The sequence below is a fragment of the Malus domestica genome, chromosome 10 (genome assembly GCF_042453785.1).
Source record: "Malus domestica chromosome 10, GDT2T_hap1".
Classification (NCBI taxonomy): domain Eukaryota; kingdom Viridiplantae; phylum Streptophyta; class Magnoliopsida; order Rosales; family Rosaceae; genus Malus; species Malus domestica.
In genome coordinates this window covers 7,179,402-7,199,734 of record NC_091670.1, presented here as the reverse complement: position 1 = coordinate 7,199,734, position 20,333 = coordinate 7,179,402, and the positions used below count along the sequence as shown (strand labels likewise).

The 20,333-nt window shown below is 39.7% G+C and overlaps 2 protein-coding genes across 2 annotated transcripts; both read right to left on the bottom strand.

Moving 5' to 3' along the window:
• Positions 1-1,899: 1,899 nt before the first annotated feature.
• LOC103412056 (protein EXECUTER 1, chloroplastic-like) lies at positions 1,900-15,273 on the bottom strand. Its single transcript, XM_029109509.2, has 12 exons — positions 14,796-15,273; positions 14,530-14,646; positions 14,367-14,432; positions 14,090-14,196; positions 12,886-12,967; positions 4,990-5,691; positions 4,766-4,889; positions 3,887-4,056; positions 3,362-3,436; positions 3,131-3,223; positions 2,868-3,015; positions 1,900-2,358 (listed from the first exon to the last, which is right to left on the bottom strand). The coding sequence occupies exons 1-11, from the start codon at positions 15,183-15,185 to the stop codon at positions 2,923-2,925; spliced, it is 2,019 nt and encodes a 672-aa protein (XP_028965342.2). The 5' UTR covers positions 15,186-15,273; the 3' UTR covers positions 1,900-2,358; positions 2,868-2,922.
• A 1,464-nt stretch (positions 15,274-16,737) lies between these two features.
• LOC103445002 (beta-ureidopropionase) lies at positions 16,738-19,665 on the bottom strand. The gene is made up of 6 exons (XM_008383972.4): positions 19,353-19,665; positions 18,564-18,671; positions 18,083-18,271; positions 17,757-17,984; positions 17,450-17,674; positions 16,738-17,259 (listed from the first exon to the last, which is right to left on the bottom strand). The coding sequence occupies exons 1-6, from the start codon at positions 19,473-19,475 to the stop codon at positions 16,894-16,896; spliced, it is 1,239 nt and encodes a 412-aa protein (XP_008382194.2). The 5' UTR covers positions 19,476-19,665; the 3' UTR covers positions 16,738-16,893.
• Between the last annotated feature and the right edge of the window lie 668 nt (positions 19,666-20,333).

Here is a 20,333-nt window from a genome sequence, read left to right as displayed (position 1 = left end):
GGGACAGGGGAGAAGAAAGGGCCCGAGGCCCTGTGAATCACCTCCAGCCTTGAAGAGCCCGAGCTCGTGGAGAAGGCCTGAGCAGGGGGCCTGTCAATTTGTGACAGCCCCGGAGCCCGAGCTCCAAGCCTTTTTTTTATTTTTTTCTGTCAGGCGCGTGCACCCCACTCGCGCGTGGGGGCGCGTCGCCCGACAGCTTTTCAGAAAATCAGCCCACTTGCAACAGCTGTCTCAGTTACCGTTGGGAAGCCACGTGGCTTCCCACGGTCCGTTCGATCTCAACGGCTCCTTCATTTAGACAGTTGGATCTCAACGGTAAAAAAAATAAAAAAAAACTTCTTTAATATCAACCGTTCGATTTGAGATCAACGGTCCATATTAATATGCTTTATAAATAAAGAAAAAATAGTTTTAAAATTAAGAAAAGTTACCGTTGTGACACGTGGCACAATCTGGAGTGTTGGAATTCAAAAAAATTTAAATCCAACGGTAGAGATTAATTATTTGAATAAATTTTTTTAAAAAATGGAAAAAATCCGAACAAATTGTAAAAAATCTGAAAAAAATTTGTAAAAAATTGTTTTTACTTTTCTATAAATACCACTTCTTATCGAAATTCATCGCTAAATAATTAATTTTATTTATTTATAAAATGACATGTGGCGCAACGATAACGATTTAAAAAATCTTATCAAAATTACAAATAATTTTATTTTGTATTATTTAAACAAAAAAAAAACTAATATTTTATTGCCTATTGCCAGGGGGAGGGCTCCAAGGGTGGAGATGCAAATGGCAATTACTGTTTATTAATGGCAGTTGCTATTCATTCAAGGCAGTTACTGTTCAATAAGGTGGATTCAATAGTGGATTGCCAGGGGGAAGGGCTCTATGGGTGGAGTTGCTCTTAATATATAGCTCTAGGGAACAACGGTTCTCTTCTTTTTATTTCATGGTCCCAACTGCTGCCTGCCTTAGAGCAACTCCACCCATGTGGGTTGCTCGGGGGATAGTGGAGAAGAAGGGGCCGGAGGCCCAGTGGAGAGAGGTCCAGCCGTGTAGAGGCCGAGCGACGGTGGGATCCCGAGCGAAGTGGGGGTGGGGAGTTGATGGGCCTGTGACCCGAGGGCTTTGCAATTTTTTATTTTTTTTGTGTTAGAGAGAGAGAGAGAGAGAGAGAGAGAGAGCTTTTGCAATTTTTTATTATTTAAACAAACAAAAAAAACTATTATTTTAATTACTTATTGCCAGGGGGAGGGTTCCAAGGGTGGAGATGTAAATGGCAATTACTGTTCATTAATGGTAGTTACTATTCATTTAAGGCAGTTACTGTTCAATAAGGTAGATTGAATAGTGGATTACCAGGGGAGAGGGCTCCATAGGTGGAGTTGCTCTAATGTTTGTTTGTTTGTTTGGCATGGGTTCATCCTTACGGACCCCGACACAAGCTGCCTACCCCAACCTCTGATTTTATCAGCATGAAACCGCCGTTTTTTACTCCTTTGGGGAATGCAGTCGTTTATTCGTGCGCCTACGCCACATTTGATGATCCTCTTCAGGTTGCCAGAAACACTCATCCTCAGGTAAATCAGGCATAACATGTCTCTACACAATGCTTCTGTGCTGGTCAATCGTTAATGACATAAGATTTATAAAAAAGAGATTGGTTAGCGGAGAAAATAAGGAGGGGTGGTCGAACTAGGTGTATGTAATCTAATCGCTATAAGAAAACTCTTGTCCATGTTTCGAAGAATGGTTTCTTGAATCCCATTGAATCTAAGATACAATATTTGGTTTACGGTATGGGGGAAAGGCATGCATATGTGATATTAGATATTAACTAGGTATATATGAACGAACGATATATCTAATTTGTCCTAATTTAGATAGCACGCACAGTTCAACAAAAGACTTCTTGCGTGCAAGCTTAAGTCGTACGCCTTAACATGAGAATAATCTTTTTAAGCTTTGGCAGGAACTGATGCATGCATGGTAAAAGAAGGAGGAGCCAAAACAGCAAGCCATTTGTGTTTGGCTGCAGCTAAAAAATCCATGGGTCTCTAAATGGAGGAGTATTACTTGAGCTAAATGGAATATATACATGCGTGTGTGTTTTTTAAGCATGCGCTTGTGCTCATCCGAATAAGTTAGAGAAGTACGCAGAATGTACTTGATATGTGTCGTTCAGAGGCCGCTTAGGAGGAGCGAAAGGTGCAATTGCACATAGATCCAAAACGTTGCGACGTTGCTTTTGAGCTATCTATTCTATTCTATTCCATTCCAAAGCTTCAGCGCGGTTGCTTTTGAGCTAACATGCTTGCAAGTGCACCAGTAGACATGTAGTAGATATCTTCTAAACTGCATAACACAAGAGACAAGAAAGGAAACCTTCATCAGAGGGGAATGCAACAACTATCATGCTGGTGTTGTATTCAAATAACTTGTTATTCGCATATTACATAGGAATACAATCACACAGGAAAGCCTGCTAACGATGATTAGCAAATGCACGACGGATGTCCATACAAGAAAACCACCAAAATGTCCCACCTTTCAAAGAGCATGGCTGGTTATAGTTGATAGGGTTATAATAAGGCCCTCTTTTGAGATGATTACTAAAAATTTCAGATAAGTACACCATAATCATATCGGACAACCCACCTTATGGTTTATTACATTACGTATCAAAAGTTAACTATCAACTCAAATTAAAATGATGCTGTGTAGCAAAAAATTGCCACTGGAATTTAGAGAACTCCAATATATGCGAGCAACTTTCAGGAGAAAAGGGAAACACAGCAACATTTGTGGTAGTACCCTAAAACATCAATAGTTTGAATGAATAATTTTAATGAGAAAGAACTTACCCTACAAAATTTCGCAAAAATATCTATCAACTGCAATGTTATGTACAATGGAAAGCTACTCTTGAAGCCTCAACCGATTGAAGAACGCCAAGAAATGATACTCGGGAGCCCAGTAAACAAATCCAACAACAGGTCCACCCTTAATGTACTGCAACAGTTTCATAAAGGTATATCATACAGTCACTATGCATTCTAGAGATACTGAATGAGTACTTTCTGAAATAAAAACACAGGAAAATATATAAAGCAGAGAAGTATAAAACCTTCCCGTCAAGAATAACAAGTTCACCATCGACCCATCGGGGATTGCGAAACCCTGGCTCAGCAAGCCTCCCCTGTCCTTTATATCGAGCAACCTGAGTTTCCAAAACAAATAAAAATCAATAAAAGAAACTCTTCTGAAGAAAGGAAACACACACATGCCAAGTGGACGGAAGATAAAGAAAAATAATAAGTGATCAGAAAAAATTCTATCTAACAAGCTAAGAATATACCACTCCAAATTCTTCTGGTATAATCCCTTTATGAGGAAGCTGATATCCTTTCCCAATCTTTGCACGAAATGCCACCTGCAGAAACCAATTGATAAGGTACAAGGGACCAAGTTTCAGAAAAACTAGGTAACTAGTCAATGAAAAGCAAAACTTAAGCACAAATGCTCATTCCAAAGTTGAGACGAGCGCTTTGGAGTAACTAAGGTGGTTTCCAGTCAACCAAGTCTTAACAACTTGTATCTGAAAGAAAAATAGCCTACGAAGTTTTGTTTCAATACAAATACCCTCGTCGTACCCAGTGCACAAGGCTCCCGCTTTACGCAGGGTCTGGGAGAGGTAAATGTCGGCTAGCCTTACCCCCATTTATGGAGAGGCTGCTCCCAAGTCTCGAACCCGAGACCTACCGCTCATGGGCGAAGGCACTTGCCATCGCACCAAGTGCGACCTCTTTCAATACAAATACCTTATGAGGTTTTATTTCAATATAATGTTATGAAGCTAGAAATAATAAAAAAAATAAATTACCTGGCCAGCAGGTACATAAGGATCCCCAGTAAGTTTTAAGGCTTCTAAATATTCATAAAACTCAAGGTTTAGAGGCTCTTCAGTCCCTCCATCCTCTTTCCATTGACCAAATTTACGTCTCAGGCGAATAACTTCTGAGGTGTGGAGCCCATGTGCACCAATGTAAATCCCTGATAAAATGAACCTATGTGAGCTGAAGAGTTTATCAAGGATTCTAGAAACAAAACAGGGTAATCAACCATAAGAACTTCTGCACAGCATCAAACATTACTTTTTTCTCTCTTTTTTTTTTTTTCGGAGGGAGAGATCAGAAACCAGATTTCGGTAATCAAAAGGTGCAAAAGATAATAAATCCACTGAATTCAGAGTCTACAAACTAACAAGCTCCTACTAATAAAAGTATAATACAAGCAAGTTTGGCAATAAATCCTTTTAAAGAATAGCAACCCTCTGGTAAGAAAAAGTTGTGTACAAAAAACTTCCCAAAATTATAAGGAGGGGAAAGGACGATATGCTTATTTGGGATATACCTAGAGTGATGGAAAAAGAGATTAGGGTGGGACATTAGATGAAAGGAAATTAAGTGTTACTTGGGAGATGGTTGTGGAGATCTCCATTAAAGAGGCACATATGAGTCGCATGAATATAGCTGGGATTCCAAGATAGTGATCAAGGGATGATGTCTCTGTCTATAGATACACAATTCTCAAGGGATCAACTTCTTTTTCTTCTTCTTGCCACTTTATGGTGGGACAAGGAGAAACGGAAAAATTTTAGGATCGGTGTTGGGTTGGGGAAACAGGTTTGTGCTCTCACTTTCCTCCTCGTTATAGCATCAAAAAGTGGAAAAGATAAAACATAATTTTGAAAAAAAATCACCATTTAAAGGATCTGGTGAAGCCCGCATTTCAATGCGATTGAAAGTGGTTGTTCCTGACAGTGGTTGATGGTTGTTAACCTGGCTGAGAGCAAGATTTATTAACTCGCCGACATCTTTGAGTACCTGATAGTCAAAACATAAAATAGAATGGCAAGAACTTTTAGTGTATAAACAGTGGTGGATTTGCAGGCTGTTCAAATTGTACAGTGAAAATTCAGCCCACCTTCTGTGGTATCTTCTCTTTACCCATGAACTTAGAGAGATCAAACATAACATTATCAATGCTTCGTTGACCTCCAAGTTTAGCTTTTTTATCCACAGAAGACTGTTCCTTTCCACGGGAATTCTGTTGGTTAATATCTTTCTCAACAGTAAAGGAAAATGATAAACTTCCCTTCTTCTCTATTTTAGCAGGTACTCGGAGCAAATTTTTAGTAGGCGGTTTGCTTGATAGTCTCTGCCCAAGACCACCAACAACAACTTTGACAGCAATTTCACGTCGTTCTGCATTTTGAATAATTCCAGGATCAGCATCCAGTTCAATGACATCTGTCTCTTCGTCACCTTCAACCTGTTCTTCATCTTCAGCATCTAAACTCTCTATTTCACTATCTTTATCTTCATCATCTTCCTCAATAATCTGTTCAATCACTTTCGATATTAGATCCCTGTCTACCTTCCCTGGTGAGGTCACTTTCAAAACCTTGACCTTCACATTAGGAATTATATCTCTCAAGAAACTTTGAAAACCAGAGATGTCCTCAGAAAGATCAGAGCCATCATCTGCATCTTCACCATCTGCAACAAATATATCACCTTTTTCTTCAGTTGAATCAAAGGGATTCAAGCTGCCACTGGCATCCAATGATTTGGAGCTAACTTGTGAAGAATCCTGAAACACCCCTCCCTGCTTTAAATACACAGCCTGAAATTTATGGCATAGAAATATTAAGTACATTAGCTGCACATTTCTAAGCATACAACAAATTGATATATCATACTTGTGCATTAGACAAGCAATAAGTAATCAATGAAATACCACTTCAAAATTATCATTTGTTATTCCAATCCTATTTCACACCAAAGAATAATTTAAGTTTTCACTAACTTACACCAAATGCCATTGCTTATTTATTAAAACCAGACTGGATCGACACAAATATATTGTCCAGGAACTAGAACAACTGGCCACTTCATTTCACCCCTAAGTATAGTTTCCTTAACTAACCCCCAAAACCGGTTTGGTTAGTTCAACCAACATTAAACAAAATTGTTGTTAAGAAAAATAACCTCTTTCGTATCTAGAGACTGATAGGCAACTCGGAGCACAAACTGTACCCCATAGTTCTTCCACACTACACCTTTATAATCCTCTAATGTCCTATTCCTTTCCAAACAAATGATCCAATTACCACCAAGAGCTGTGTTGATGAACAAAACCGGAAGGTCTTGGAACAACGTAAATCCGATCGTGAATCTGCAAGAAAGTAAAGAACACAAGATGTATCGTGATTCACCCTAATGTTTGGACTACGTCCACACTGATGTTGATATTGTTTCACTCTGAATGGTGAATATACAAGAAGGCTAGAGGCAGTATGCTCTCTAGCCTATTCTCTCCCCATAGCCTAAACCTTCACCTCTCTTAATGAGGAGAGTGAGAAGTCCTTTTATAGAATAAAAGCTCCTCACTTATTACATATTTCAAATGTTGATGCACAAAACCGGAAGGTCTTGGAACAACGTAAATCCGACCGTGAATCTGCAAGAAAGTAAAGAACACAAGATGATCGTGGTTCACCCCAATGTTTGGGCTACGTCCACATTGATGTTGATTGTATTTCTCTGTATGGATTACAAGTGTGAAGGGGAGTCCCCCCCAGAGAAAGAGAGAGTATGAGAGAGTTTCTCTGTTTGTGAGCTTGGTGGCATCTGTATGTGAGGATGAGACCTCCTAAGTGTGAGGGTAAGGAGACCCTTTTATAGACTAAGGGCTCCTCCCTGTTTACATAAATTATGTGCTCAATGTCTGGAAGCCTAAGTAACGAGGCCCAATATAATATGGTACTAACAGTAGTTCCCCAAATCTTCAATCAATAAAATCTTTTGGCTGGATACTTGAAATTCAGTCCATGTGTGGGCCGAAGTAACTAGATGTCGTCTAGAACTAATACTCGATATGAGGCGGTGCTCAACGTGAAATGATACTCAATTAGAAGTAGCACATGTTGCGAGCCTACTCGGCTCGTGGCTTATGTTGCCTTGGTTGGCTCAGCTTGTGGCGTTGAAGGTGAGGAAGTCCCTTTTATAGAATAAGGGCTCGCTCCTCAATACATAAATGATGGGCTAGAGTCGATGCTCGCAGCGAGGCGGTTGCTCAGCAGGCGGCGATGCTCTCTAATGATAGTGAGGAAGTCCCTTTTATAGAATAAAGGCTCGTTCCTCAATACATAAGTGATGGGTTAGGAGTGATGCTCGCGGCGGGGCGGTTGCTCAGCTGGCGGCGATGCTCTCTAATGGAGGTGAGGGAGTCCCTTTTATAGAATAAGGGTTTGCTCCTCAATACATAAGTGATGGGCTAAGAGTCTCTCTCTAATGAAGGTGAGCGAGTCTCTTTTATAAAATAAGGGTTCGCTCCTTAGTACATAAATAATGGGCTAAGTTCAAGTATTTTTCATGAGGCCCAGTTGTGGAAGCCCAATATATGGTACATAGTGTAGTCCTCCAAGTCTTCAGTCAATAGTCTGTTGGCTGGAGACTTCAAATTCAAACCATGTAGGGGCCGAAATGGCGGTTGCTCGGAAGCGGTCTTTGTATACCATGCACTGAAGCATTGTAGGTGAAGCTTTGAAAGTGAAGCTTTAAAGCTGGAGCTTTTGTAAATGAAGCTTTTGAAGTCGGAGCTTTGTAAATGAAGCTTTTGAAGCTAAAGCTCTTGTAAATGAAACTTTCGAAGCTGGAGCTCTGTAAATGAAGCTTTCGAAGCTGATTGACATGAATGTTTATGTTGATTGACATGAGTGATGCTCATATATGTTGACATGAGTGATGCTCATAGATGTTGACATGAGTGATGCTTATGAATGTTTATGTATGATTGACATGAATGATGCTCATGTATGATGGTGATTGTCATGAGTGATACTCATGTATGATTTTTTTGAAGTACTAGACGTACTTTTGATCACCTAGTTGGTGATAATAGTAACAAGCTGCCAAATAATTTTGGAGTACTGGACATATTTTTAATCACCTAGTTGGACGTACTTTTAATCACCTAGTTGGTGATAATAGCGGTAGGCTGCTGAATAATTTTGGAGTACTGGACGTACTTTTGATCACCTGGTTGGGGATAATAGAGGGTGAACCTTAAGTGGAGGGATGAAAATTGGAGTATGAAGCCATAGAGCCTGGCTCTTTTGGGCATATAGGCCTTCACCCTCCACATAACATTCCAGCCCACTATTTTGGGCTCGCCGACATTTTGCCTGTCTTTTTTTTTTTTTTTTGGCATGCTGCCTTCTTTCTTTATTTATGATTACCCTCAGGTGGGGTTATACAGATGTCGCCATTATATACATGAATAATATAATAAAGATAAAAAATATTTATCTTCATAAGTCTTTTTTCGGTGGTATTGTAGAAGATGGGTATGGAAGATGATTGGATAGTGGGATAGCATGTGCAGCTGGCAGTTGCCGGGGGGGGGGCAGGGCCTGCTCAATAGGTCACGCCCATAATTCCCTTCTCTGCATGCCATCACCACCGCAATTATGTTTGCTTCTTTTTTATCTTCTACTTTTGTTTTTGTTTCTCACTCCATTTCCTACCACTTTCAAAACTGCAGAGGTTGGCAGAGCCCATCTGCATAGTTGAAGGGAATTTGAGCTTTTGCTTTTGCTTTTACTTTTCTCTTTTCCACCGCATCTCTCTGTCTCTCCACCTCCAGACATACTTTTTTTTTTCACCTCCGCACCGTACGGACCCCCACCCTTAAAGGCGAATGGAGGATTGGCTACGAACAGAGAAGCCGAGAGCAGAGCGACCAGGCTTGCCTTACAGACGGACTCTCCCAGCGACAATACAGAGCTTCCAGAAGTTTCCAGGCGATTCTTTACAACTTGGGGCAGAGGATAACCGGCGGAGAGAGGGAGGTGTTGGCAGGAAGGGTGAAGTTTATGGGGGAACGCGAAGCTTGATCAGGTGAAGGCGGCGATGGAGAACGGGGTGCTGACTGTAACTGTGCCAAAAGAGGTGAAGAGGCCTGATGAGGGAGGTGTTGGCCTTAACCTTGTCCCGCTCGTCTCTATAAAATCCTTCACCCCATCCAAGAACGGCACCGACGCTGGAGTAGTCATAAGAAGACTGCCAGAAGATGGCGTAGGTCCAGCTTTCACGCGCGCCTTCGATCAGGGCCTGGAGGCTCTGCATGAGGGTTTCCTGGTTGAAAGGCATGGCGGACGGCTGGAATTGGTTGGCAACAGGGGCCTTGGGGTAGTCTGAGGTGGACGCCGAGGATTGCGGCTGGAGCGGAGCGTGAGTGGGTTGAGGTGTGGGCTGGGACGACGACGCCGCCCAAAACGATGCCATATCAGATAAGCTCATAAACGCCTCCATTAAGGACGCGTCGTCGTCTGTCCATAGATTCATCGTCGATGGTATCCGATAGTCCGTCATGTGATCCGCCCTGTTTGAAGGGTAAAAGGATTGGTTAGGAGTTGTAGAGAGAGAAAGTAGAGAGACGGAGGAGGAATTTGGGGGAGCAGAGGGCGGAGCAGCAAGCCATGTTTGAATTCCTTGAAAGTGTTGACTGCTGCTGGGGTTTTTGCGTTGTGCAGATTCACGGTGAAAAAAAGAAAAAAAAAAGTATATCCGGAGGTGGAAAGACAAAGAGGTGCGGTGGAAAAGAAAAAAGTAAAAGCAAAAGCAAAAGCAAAAGCTCAAATTCCCTTCAACTGTGCAGATGGGCTTTGCCAACCCCTGCAGTTTTGAAAGTTGCAGGAAATGGAGTGGGAAACAAAAGCAAAAGCAGAAGATAAAAAGAAACAGACATAATTGCGGTGGTGATGGCATGCAGAGAAGGGAATTATGGGTGTGACCCATTAAGCAGGCCCTGCCCCCCGCAACTGCCAGTTGCACATGTTATCCCAATATCCAACCATCTGCCATACCCACCTTCTGCAATACCACTGAAACAAGACTTATAAAGATAAATAATTTTTATCTTTATTATATTATTCATGTATATAATGGCGACATCTGTATAACCCCACCAAAGGGTAATCATAAATAAAGAAAGAATGCAGCATGCCAAAAAAAATAAAAAATAAAAAGGCAAAATGTCGGCGAGCCCAAAATAGTGGGCTGGAATGTTATGTGGAGGGTGAACGCCCATATGCCCAAAAGAGCCAGACCCTATGGCTTCAAACTCCAATTTCCATCCCTCCACTTAAGGTTCACCCGGCAGTCTGCCGCTATTATCACCAACCAGGTGATCAAAAGTATGTCCAGTACTCCAAAATTATTCAGCAGCCTGCCGCTATTATCACCAATTAGGTGATCAAAAGTACGTCCAGTACTCCAAAAAAATCATACATGAGCATCACTCATGACAATCACCATCATTCATGAGCATCACTCATGTCAACACTTATGAGCATCACTCATGTCAACATCCATGAGCATCACTCATGTCAATCAGTTTCGAAAGCTTCATTTACAAAACTCTAGCTTCGAAAGCTTCATTTACAGAGCTCCAACTTCGAAAGCTTCATTTATAGAGCTTCAACTTCGAAAGCTTCATTTACAAGAGCTCCAGCTTCGAAAGTTTCATTAGAGAGCACCCATTATTTATGTATTGAGGAGCGAACCCTTATTCTATAAAAGGGAATCCCTCACCTTCATTAGAGAGCATCGCCGTCAGCTGAGCAACCGCCTCGCTACGAGCATCACTCACTCCTAACCCATCACTTATGTATTGAGAAACGAGCTCTTATTCTATAAAAGGGACTCCCTCATCATCATTAGAGAGCATCGCCGCCTGCTGAGCAACCACCTCGCCATAAGCATCTACTCTAACCCATCACTTATGTATTGAGGAACGAGCCCTTATTTTATAAAAAGGACTCCCTCACCATTATTAGAGAGCACCGCCGCCTGCTAAGCAACCGCCTCGCCACGAGCATCAACTCTAGCCCATCATTTATGTATTGAGGAGCGAGCCTTTATTCTATAAAAAGGACTCCTCACCTTCTAATGCTACAAGCCGAGCCTATTAGGGAGAATGACAAGTCATCAAATATAGTTACTGTTAAATAGTTTGTTAAAGCTAAATGTAATCAGTTTTGTTAGTAACTGTAGTTAGTCAAGGTAGTTGAGGGTATTCTTGTAATTAGCCTAAGGCAGCTAAGGCTATATATATTCACATCTTTACAACTGAATTATTCATTCAATACAATCAAGAAAACTTATTGTTGAAGTTTTTTGTTTCTATAGAGTCAACCAAGGCAACATAAGCCACAAACTGAGCAGCCTCGCAACATGTGCTACTTCTAGATTGAGCACCGCCTCATATCGAGTATCAGTTCTAGACGACATCTAGTTACTTTGGCCTACACATGGACTGAATTTCAAGTCTCCAGCCAAAAGACTCTCTTGACTGAAAACTTGGGGGACTACTGTTTGTACCATACTTAGGGCCTCTGTATTTAGACCTCGTATAAATACTCGGGAGACTCAGTAATTATGTAATAAATGAAGGGGCAAATATGTAATAAGTGAGGAGCCCTTATTCTATAAAAGGACTCCTCACTCTTCTCATTAAGAGAGGTGAAGGTTTAGGCTATGGGGAGAGAATAGGCTAGAGAGCATACTGCCTCTAGCCTTCTTGTATATTCACCATTCAGAGTGAAACAATATCAACATCAATGTGGACGTAGCCCAAGCATTAGGATGAATCACGATACATCTTGTGTTCTTTACTTTCTTGCAGATTCACGGTCGGATTTACGTTGTTCCAAAACCTTCCGGTTTTGTGCATCAACAAGCTGCATCCTCACAGGATTTTACCCTTCATTCCACCACCAAAAGGAAAAGGCCCTTTGTTATCAGTCAACAATGCGCAACATCCTGCTGGAACCACACAGCTCACCCAGCCTCACCGAATAATTTTGACCATAACCTATAGCTAGTGGACAGTGCACAAGTAAATCATCAGCACTTCCTCTCATCTCCTTACACAGATTTTTTTGGGAAAACAAATGTTAACTGTCATAAAAGTCAGAATTTTATTTTTCAAAAATTTCAGTAGACAAAATTTAAAAAGTATTCAACAATCTAAATTTTCGTAGTTGAATATTCAACACTACAATTAAAATACTGATGTGCGTATATTATGTCATTCTAATTGAACCTCCAAACTGGCTTTGGTCAAACCTCTACGCTTGCCCATCCCTCTTCTATATTGAAGAATATATAGTTCGGCAACATAACGATATCATCCTATGAATCTAGACAGCACATTCAAATTCATCAATGGTCCAAACTCAGTTTGTCAAAAAAACCATCTTATGGTGCCAGACTATCTGGCAAGATAAAATTCCATAATTCAAGATTTCATCGACTCTGGATTTCAGATGCATGTGATAACAGATTCTTTAAATAAAGAAAATACCTAAATAAGAACTGTCTATTTGACGAAGGACACTCAGTGGCATCTTACCATTATTTGTTTTGGGATCTTGTGTGATTTTTATATCTTTAAAAATCCTACCCCTTTTTGTTGTGGAACATTACTTCCTCTTTTATATTTCTTTCATTATGTTTCACTATATTATTGAAGATTAAAGGTTTCTCTTAGGGTTTGCTGCCTAAACGAATTTTTTTTTTAATGTAATATTTTGAAAGGGGAGGTTTTGAGAAGCAATAATTAAAGAGAGAGTTTTCTATTTTCCTATGGTTCTTGACCTTTTTCAAAGGCATGCAAAGTAATTAAGTCAAAACAGTCCCAAGCATTTACTGGAAAATGCAAGCCTATTACTGCCCATTTTAAATTTCAACCACTAGAAAGTTGTAATTGATGCATTAGATTAAACTAAAAAATGATAATTGACAAAGATACCTGCTGTCTGTATTCACCATTCTTATTTGCTGTTAAATAAATCTCAAAGAGTGGAACACCAGCTGCAGCAGTAGCAAGCTGCCTGAAGAAGATGAAAGTTAATAAAAAAAAAATACATATTGCAGGAAGCACCAGTAGTGTGCAGAAGGGAAAAATCCATTCAGCAGAAATTAATTAAAGCCCAAAGTAAAATTTTCAATGGAAACTACATAATAATATATGAGTCTTAACAAAACCCAAAGTACAACAAAAAATGAGACATGAGAAGTATTCCATAAATATATCTTATACAGTGTCTCAATGGAGGATATATTTTATACAATTTAACAAAAAATGAGTTTGTTTTATTTTTCCCATTCTTAAACGTGATATTCTCAACACCTACACCGCCTAATAGCCTGGCTGATGTAATGACGATTTCGGGTTAATCACGGAGGAGCACCGCCTACACCACTTTTTAGATTACTGGTGATAAGTAGGGATATAAAGGTCGTACCCAGTGCACAAGGCTCCCGCTTTATGCAGGGTCTGGGAGAGGTGAGTGTCGGCTAGCCTTACCCCCATTTATGGAGAGGCTGCTCCCAAGTCTCGAACCCGAGACCTACCGCTCATGGGCGAAGGCACTTGCCATCGCACCAAATGCAACCTCTTATAAGTAGGGATATAAACGGGGAATTTTTAAAACAGTATCTTGCTACTAGTATTATCAGATCCAATCAGTAGCATCCCTTGTTTTTAGACTCCTGTTCTTTTTTGGCGAGAACAAATGCAAAGCCACTCGGACAAACTAGCATCTAAAATGGGTATAGATAAAAGTCGGCAAAACCATTGACTAGCCATCCCACATTAACTTAAGAAAAGGACAAAAGGGGTTATCCCAGACCCTCATAAATCTTCACGAACAATAAACGAATAAGATGCTGAAAATCAATTTCAAAAGTCTTCGTCAGTTTGGATTCCCCTATGCTAACATGCATCGACTGTTTGTCTTCTCAACCCCCATACTTCTCCCTACTGCTTCACATTAAACCTTTAGGTCTTACAATTCAAAATAAAGAAACTATAAACCATTAATTTTGAACTTTCTCTTACTTTTTATTGGTTGAGAAGCTAGTGTTACCAAAAACCAATTCTCTGCTGGTCTTGGTTACAACAAAAAACAAAAGGTACTCCCTAAATTAAACAAACAAAGCAAACAACTTACCGGGGACTGTAACTCCTTGCGACATATCTTCCATGCTCCGCAGTCACTCGAATAATTATGCCACGGGGATCCTTCTTATCTTCAGAAAGACCAGCCCACCAACCCACCTAGAACCCAAAATCGGAAGCACACATATAATTAAACCAAGCGCAGTTTTACCAATGCCCAATTGAAATTCAACAACCCAAACACACTTAATCCAAATGCATCAAACTGAAACACAGGTACATTTTCACATTAGTAATCATAAACTCATTTCCTTGTTGAACTGACTCACCAATCCGGCACCAGCATTATCTCGGAAAAATGCGGCGTCCTGGTATCGTTCTTCCTGTATAGCTCTCTGATATTTGAAAACGAGCAAAATTTCTTTTCAGAAAGTGAAACCAAAATTAGAGTGCAAACAGAGAAAGTAAGTGAAGGGAGGTAAAAGCACATACATTGAGATGAGAAATGACTCTGCCAACGACGTCGTTTGTAGCTGCAGCGGCAATTGCAACCTTGAGTCTCGCAGCATCCTCAAAGTCCTCTGCAGATACAGCCCGACGCAACTGCGACTGTTCAAGTTTCAAACACAAAATTCACATAAATAAGCAAAATCATCATCGCTTCAAAATATATAAATACACATATACATATATATATATAGAGAGAGAGAGAGAGAGAGGGGCAGAGAGAGAGAAGGAATTGTGGTACAAGTAGAGACCTTGAGAAGGGAGACAAGGCGCTCTTGTTGTTCGACCTCTAAGAAATGGCGGCGCCAGCGATCCCAGTCCCAATCAGGGTCGTCGGTCTGAAACGATGCGGATTGGGCGTCTGGTTGTGGTTTAAAATTGACGTAAGAATCGAAGCTTTTGATGGCGCTTTTTATGAGGTTCTGGAGCGCAGAGTCCCATCTCCACTGAGTTGAGTCGGAGGAGGAAGAAGGGGTCTTCTGGCATCGGCAGAGGGACGAATGGGGAAACCTCGAGGAGGAGGTGGTTTGGGGATGGGAGGAAGGGTGGAATGGTCTTTTGGCGACGGAGGAGGGGTATGGTTTGGGGTTGGGAAAGTTGAGCTTGTGAGGACTTGGGGTTGGAGCAGATACGGAAGCCATTGATACAGCAGAGAGAGAGAGAGAGAGAGAGAGAGAGAGGATATGTGTTGCGTTGGTGCGTGCGCGCGTCTTGTTTTTGTGTATGAAAAAGAGGGGCGAGTGAGGGGTTGCTGTGGCCGCCAAATTTTTTTTTTTTATTTTTTATTTTTTTGGAAACCCTGTGGCCGCCTAACTTAGGGATAAGGTCGTCTCGTGTTTTACACACTCGTGATGTTCGAACAACATGAAAACAATAAACCAATTATTTATAGTTACTTAATATTATAATTTAGTAATATTTTTCTTCATTTGGTGAGAGGTTTTAGATTCGTTATGAGACTAAACCTACTTCTCTCCCTTCAAATTTATCTTTGTCGATAATTAAATTTAAGATCTCTCACTAAAGAAATTTAGATCTAATCAATTGTACATAGAAATATTACGATGATCAGGAGTATCACACTCAAATAGAAAACTTGTAACGCAGGACATGCTGCTGAAAATAATGTCAATTATTTATTCAAAAGCAAGCAACCAAAACAAACAAGGTTTTTCAAAATTTTAACTTAAAATTTTTATTTTTGTGTTTTTTATCAAATATTTAACAGTTAAAAATTTAGGAATCCCAATTTACAAAGCACTAAAAAAAATTCAAGGTTTATTATAATAAGATCATAAAGGAGGAATTCTTTTATGCGCTGCTCCGTATACGACAACCTTATGGATCATAAAAGATAGGGGAATACAACGTGCCGCAGCAGCACGGTGACATGCTATATCCATTTGATTTTGTACATTAGAATTTCTCCTCAAAAAGTACACCTCTATCTCTATGGGGATAAAGCAAAAATGTAATGTTATTTATATCATATTTTTGTACCGTATTTTTATATTATTTTAAGCGACATTTAATGTGAATAGTCATATCATTTAAATTAATGGAATTTTAACGAAAAGCGCATGGTACTGTTTACTTTAACGAAAAACCACATTTTTACACTAAAAAATCAATCATGATACTATTCACTTTACCCTTTATTTTGTCCTTATCATTAAAACTCAAGATTTTCAAGCCATTTTCATTAGTTTTGTTTTAAATTAATTAAATTTTTAAATTTAGTTCATTATTTAATAAACTAATAATTTAAAAAAAAAACTAGTTAATTAAATGATGATTGTGGTATACGATGAGTCTTTCTTATTCATTTTCTAGGGTTTTGTAAATTTTTCAAATGATCTGACTGTCCACATTAGATGCTACCTAAAGTGGTATAGAAAGGTGGTATAAAAATATGGTATGAATAGCATTTCTCAAAAGCAAAAACAACCAACCCCTCCACCAGCCGAATCGATCTCATTCACCCAGTTTGGTTCCGTTTTTAACTCAAAATTGTGATCTTAGACAACTTTAGTTAGGCCTAAACCCAAATAAGCAGTTTTACCACCTATATTTACTTGGTGTTGATGATGGTGATTTTCATCCCTTCTCGTCTTTTTTTCGACTGCTCATGTATACTTTTGCATTTGTTTGAGTCAATCTTCACCGTTCACTTTCAGAACTGCTCCCGGGCTATTGAAGAAAACTTCAGTTGGAAGTATCTGTAAGAACTGGATTCTACAGATACCCAACACTTTTATTTTGAAACTGATGAGAAATGGATTCTTACAAATGCACTTTTTGAAATCACATGTTACATGTTCAGATTGCATACCTACTTGAAATTAAAACTCAGGGAGACTTCTTATGCAACAAGGGATCGGAAATGACTTGGGGTTCAAAATCCGGCTTCACGTAACTAGCAAGCAGGTCTGCGTACAGGTCATAACGAGCAGTCATTCGGAATCCCCACTTGTCTTTTAACTGCCTGCAGAGGTTGAGGTCCATGTCTGAGATCAACAAGCCATCCCTATGGCGTGACAGAGATGGAGTGCATGAGGCATCTGGGGCTGAAACATGGCTGGATCCATAGAAATGCCCGAAATCTGCATGCTCTGGCTTCCCATCACCAGAAGTGAATGGATTTGGGAAAACCTCAGTTCCTACACGGTTGATTGATCCAACAAAGTAGCTATTTGCAATTGCAGCGTTACGAGCCTATATCACAGAACAGTCCAACCGTGTGTTAGTTGATGACTACGGGAAGAAATAGTGGACCCTATAAAATGAAGAATGAGTAAACACTAAACAGTAACTTAATTCAGGCCAGACGGATTTGCAGATTAAAAGAGAGAAATTATCGCAAAGCAGTGGCACGTGAAAATGAAACAGATGAGCAATAGTTAACCTCAATGGGCCACATTGGTTCACTGAGTTCGCCCACAGTGGCGGAAGGGTTGAAAACAATCTCTGCACCATTCAAGCCAAATGCTAACCAATTCAAAGGATGATGCCTTCCATAGCATATATTAACAGCAATTTTTCCATAAGCCGTCTCGAACACTGGATGCCCAGTATTCCCTTCCATATAATAAGTACTCTCGTTGAAGTCGCCAACTCTTGGTATATGGTTCTGTCCGCTATCATTCTTCAGCATGCATTAAACAGAAAAGATATAACGTATAACATAACAACAGATAAACTAATTCGCTTACCTTTCGGTGCTTGCCAATTATGTTTCCATTATTACCAATTATGACTGCAGTGTTCCAGATAGTATCTCCATGATTGACATCTCTCTCAAGAATTGGACTTATAATGACCATGTTATACTTCCTTGCAAGATCCTGGATAAATCGCGTTGATTCCCCATCTACAGGCTCTGCAAATTCACACCACCTCTTCTCCCGCGTGCAAAAGGCAAATGGCATTGTCCATGCTTCCTGTGTAAAATTTAAATGGATTCGCTTGAAATTATCAGACACCATTAGAAAGTAAATCAGAAAGAGTTTCACCCAACACGGCACGAGGCACGACCAACCTGCAAGCATAACACGTTGACACCTGAAGCACCCGCAGCATCAATTATTGGCTTTACTTTCTCAAAGATAGCCCTCTTCTGGTCCAAAAAGTGGGCAGTGGTTGGAAGAGCAATAGAGTTCTGAATGAGACCAACCCTAACTATTCGGGGTTCTCTCAACAATTCTTTGTCAGCAAGAAAGCAGTAGGCCTGAAAGAGTAGATAAAAAATTCCAGAAAAGTCAGGGAGAAATTGATTTCAGGATAAACCATATGAAAGTGCACAAGTATAAAAACTCCATTACATTTACATAAAAGAAAACAAGCTCAATGAGCTATAGGATAACAAAAGAGATGGTTTTCATAACAATTTCGAAAATCAATACGCCTTGATGTACTTTTGCAGAGAGGCCTTAGCACACCTCCATTGATTGTGAATTACTCGTATGTGAATGGTATAGTTGCATGCCATCGCAAAAAAAAAGTTAAGAGTAACTTCCTACCTGGAGGTCAAAATCATGTCCTGAAGAGAGAACCTTAGCAGATTCTGGGAGAGAAATTGTTTCAAGTCCCTTGCCGCGATTCAGACCCAAAAGAATGCGGCTGACTTCCTGAAAAAAGTTATTTGCATCATAAAAAAAGAAAAGCCATAACATGTCCGATTCCGTTCAATGCAAAATAACAAATAAAACCAACTATCAAGGAAGAGATATAAGCTGATTTATACGGAGACTGCAAGAATTTTAATTCATTCCGGGATCGGTATGTAGAAATTCAATTCCCGAAGGGGAAATGAGAAACAGAAGAGAAGAATACAATAACATAACAACAACAACCACCACCACCACCAAACAACAACAACAATAACAACCAAGCCTTATCTTACTAAGCGAGGTCGGCTGTATGAATCCTAGAACGCCATTACACATCCAATTTTTTTTCAGCTAGCAACCATGCCAAACAAGCAAATAAACAGCCAATTTAATGTAAATGGTATTTAAAGTCGAGAGAGATACTATATTCTAAATAAATGTGACGAACAAATGTTTGTGCACTCGAGTTTGAATTTCCCTTCCCCTAGTCTTAGACAATCGCTTCACTTGTATAAAAGGAAGGATATGAACAACTGGATCAGCTGAGTTATTTTCCTATTTGGTAATGAACAAAACAATCCACCGTGCAAATCTGAAAAGCAGATCCTGATCGGAATCGTTGAGCCACTCCAGAATCGATAGGCAGCCCAGCCCAGAAAGATTGAAAGAATGAATCAAATAAATGAGAAAATGGATTACCTGGAAGAGATGGGGTTTGAGATTGGCGCTCAAGAGGTGATGAAGTGAGTCGTACCCACAAACGGAACCCTCACGAGAAGAAGCCTCGTCAACTTTTCCATCGATGGCGTCTGTTTTCTCCATTATTCGTCTCTCTCTTCTTTTTCCTCCTCTGTGGTGAAGTGATACTTCGGGTGCTGCTGGTGCTGATGATTATTAAATTATTGAAATTATGTCTGACAAACTTGAAACAGACAAAAAACTGTTTCCACTCCTATGAATATTCTAACCTCTCTACGCAAATGCATTATTCGATTTTTTATATATATTTTTTTATGCAACAAATAGAATAAATCAAATTAAAACAAGAATTTAAGAGGAATAGAAAAATGAAAACTAATGAAAGGCTTATTATATTAACACCTTACAAATTCTTAAATAAACTCTACATACTTAATACACCCCACATTTGCTTTTTCACTTAAAAATTTTCTTAATTCACCTTACATATTTTCCCATGGCTAAATCGCGAAAATGATTCCTGAGATTTGCATAACTCCTCATTTTGGTTCCTGAGATTTCAAATCAATAGAAGTGGTCCCTGAGATTGTCCACCATCCATTATTTTGGTTATTCCGTTAAAAACTCTGTTAAGTGTCCCGAAGCTCTTGGCCAGAAGTTTGGGCAATTTTCAAAGCTTCATAACTCAATTGTTTTTTAACCAAATTCGACCCATAATATATCAAAATGAAGATAGGAAAGTGTGGAATAAGATTATACCTATTTGGAAGCCCAATGGTTTCTGGAGATGGTCGGAAAATAGCCTCAAAGTTGACTAGTCCGAGGGAAAACAAAAAAACTCGCCAGAAACTGGGTAAACTTTAAACATTCATAATTTCTTCAATACTCAACAAAATCAAGTGATTCAAAAGAAAAAATCATACTTATCGACGAGACGAAGAGAATGGTATCTTTTTTCAACGGCTAACGCGCCGTGGTTTG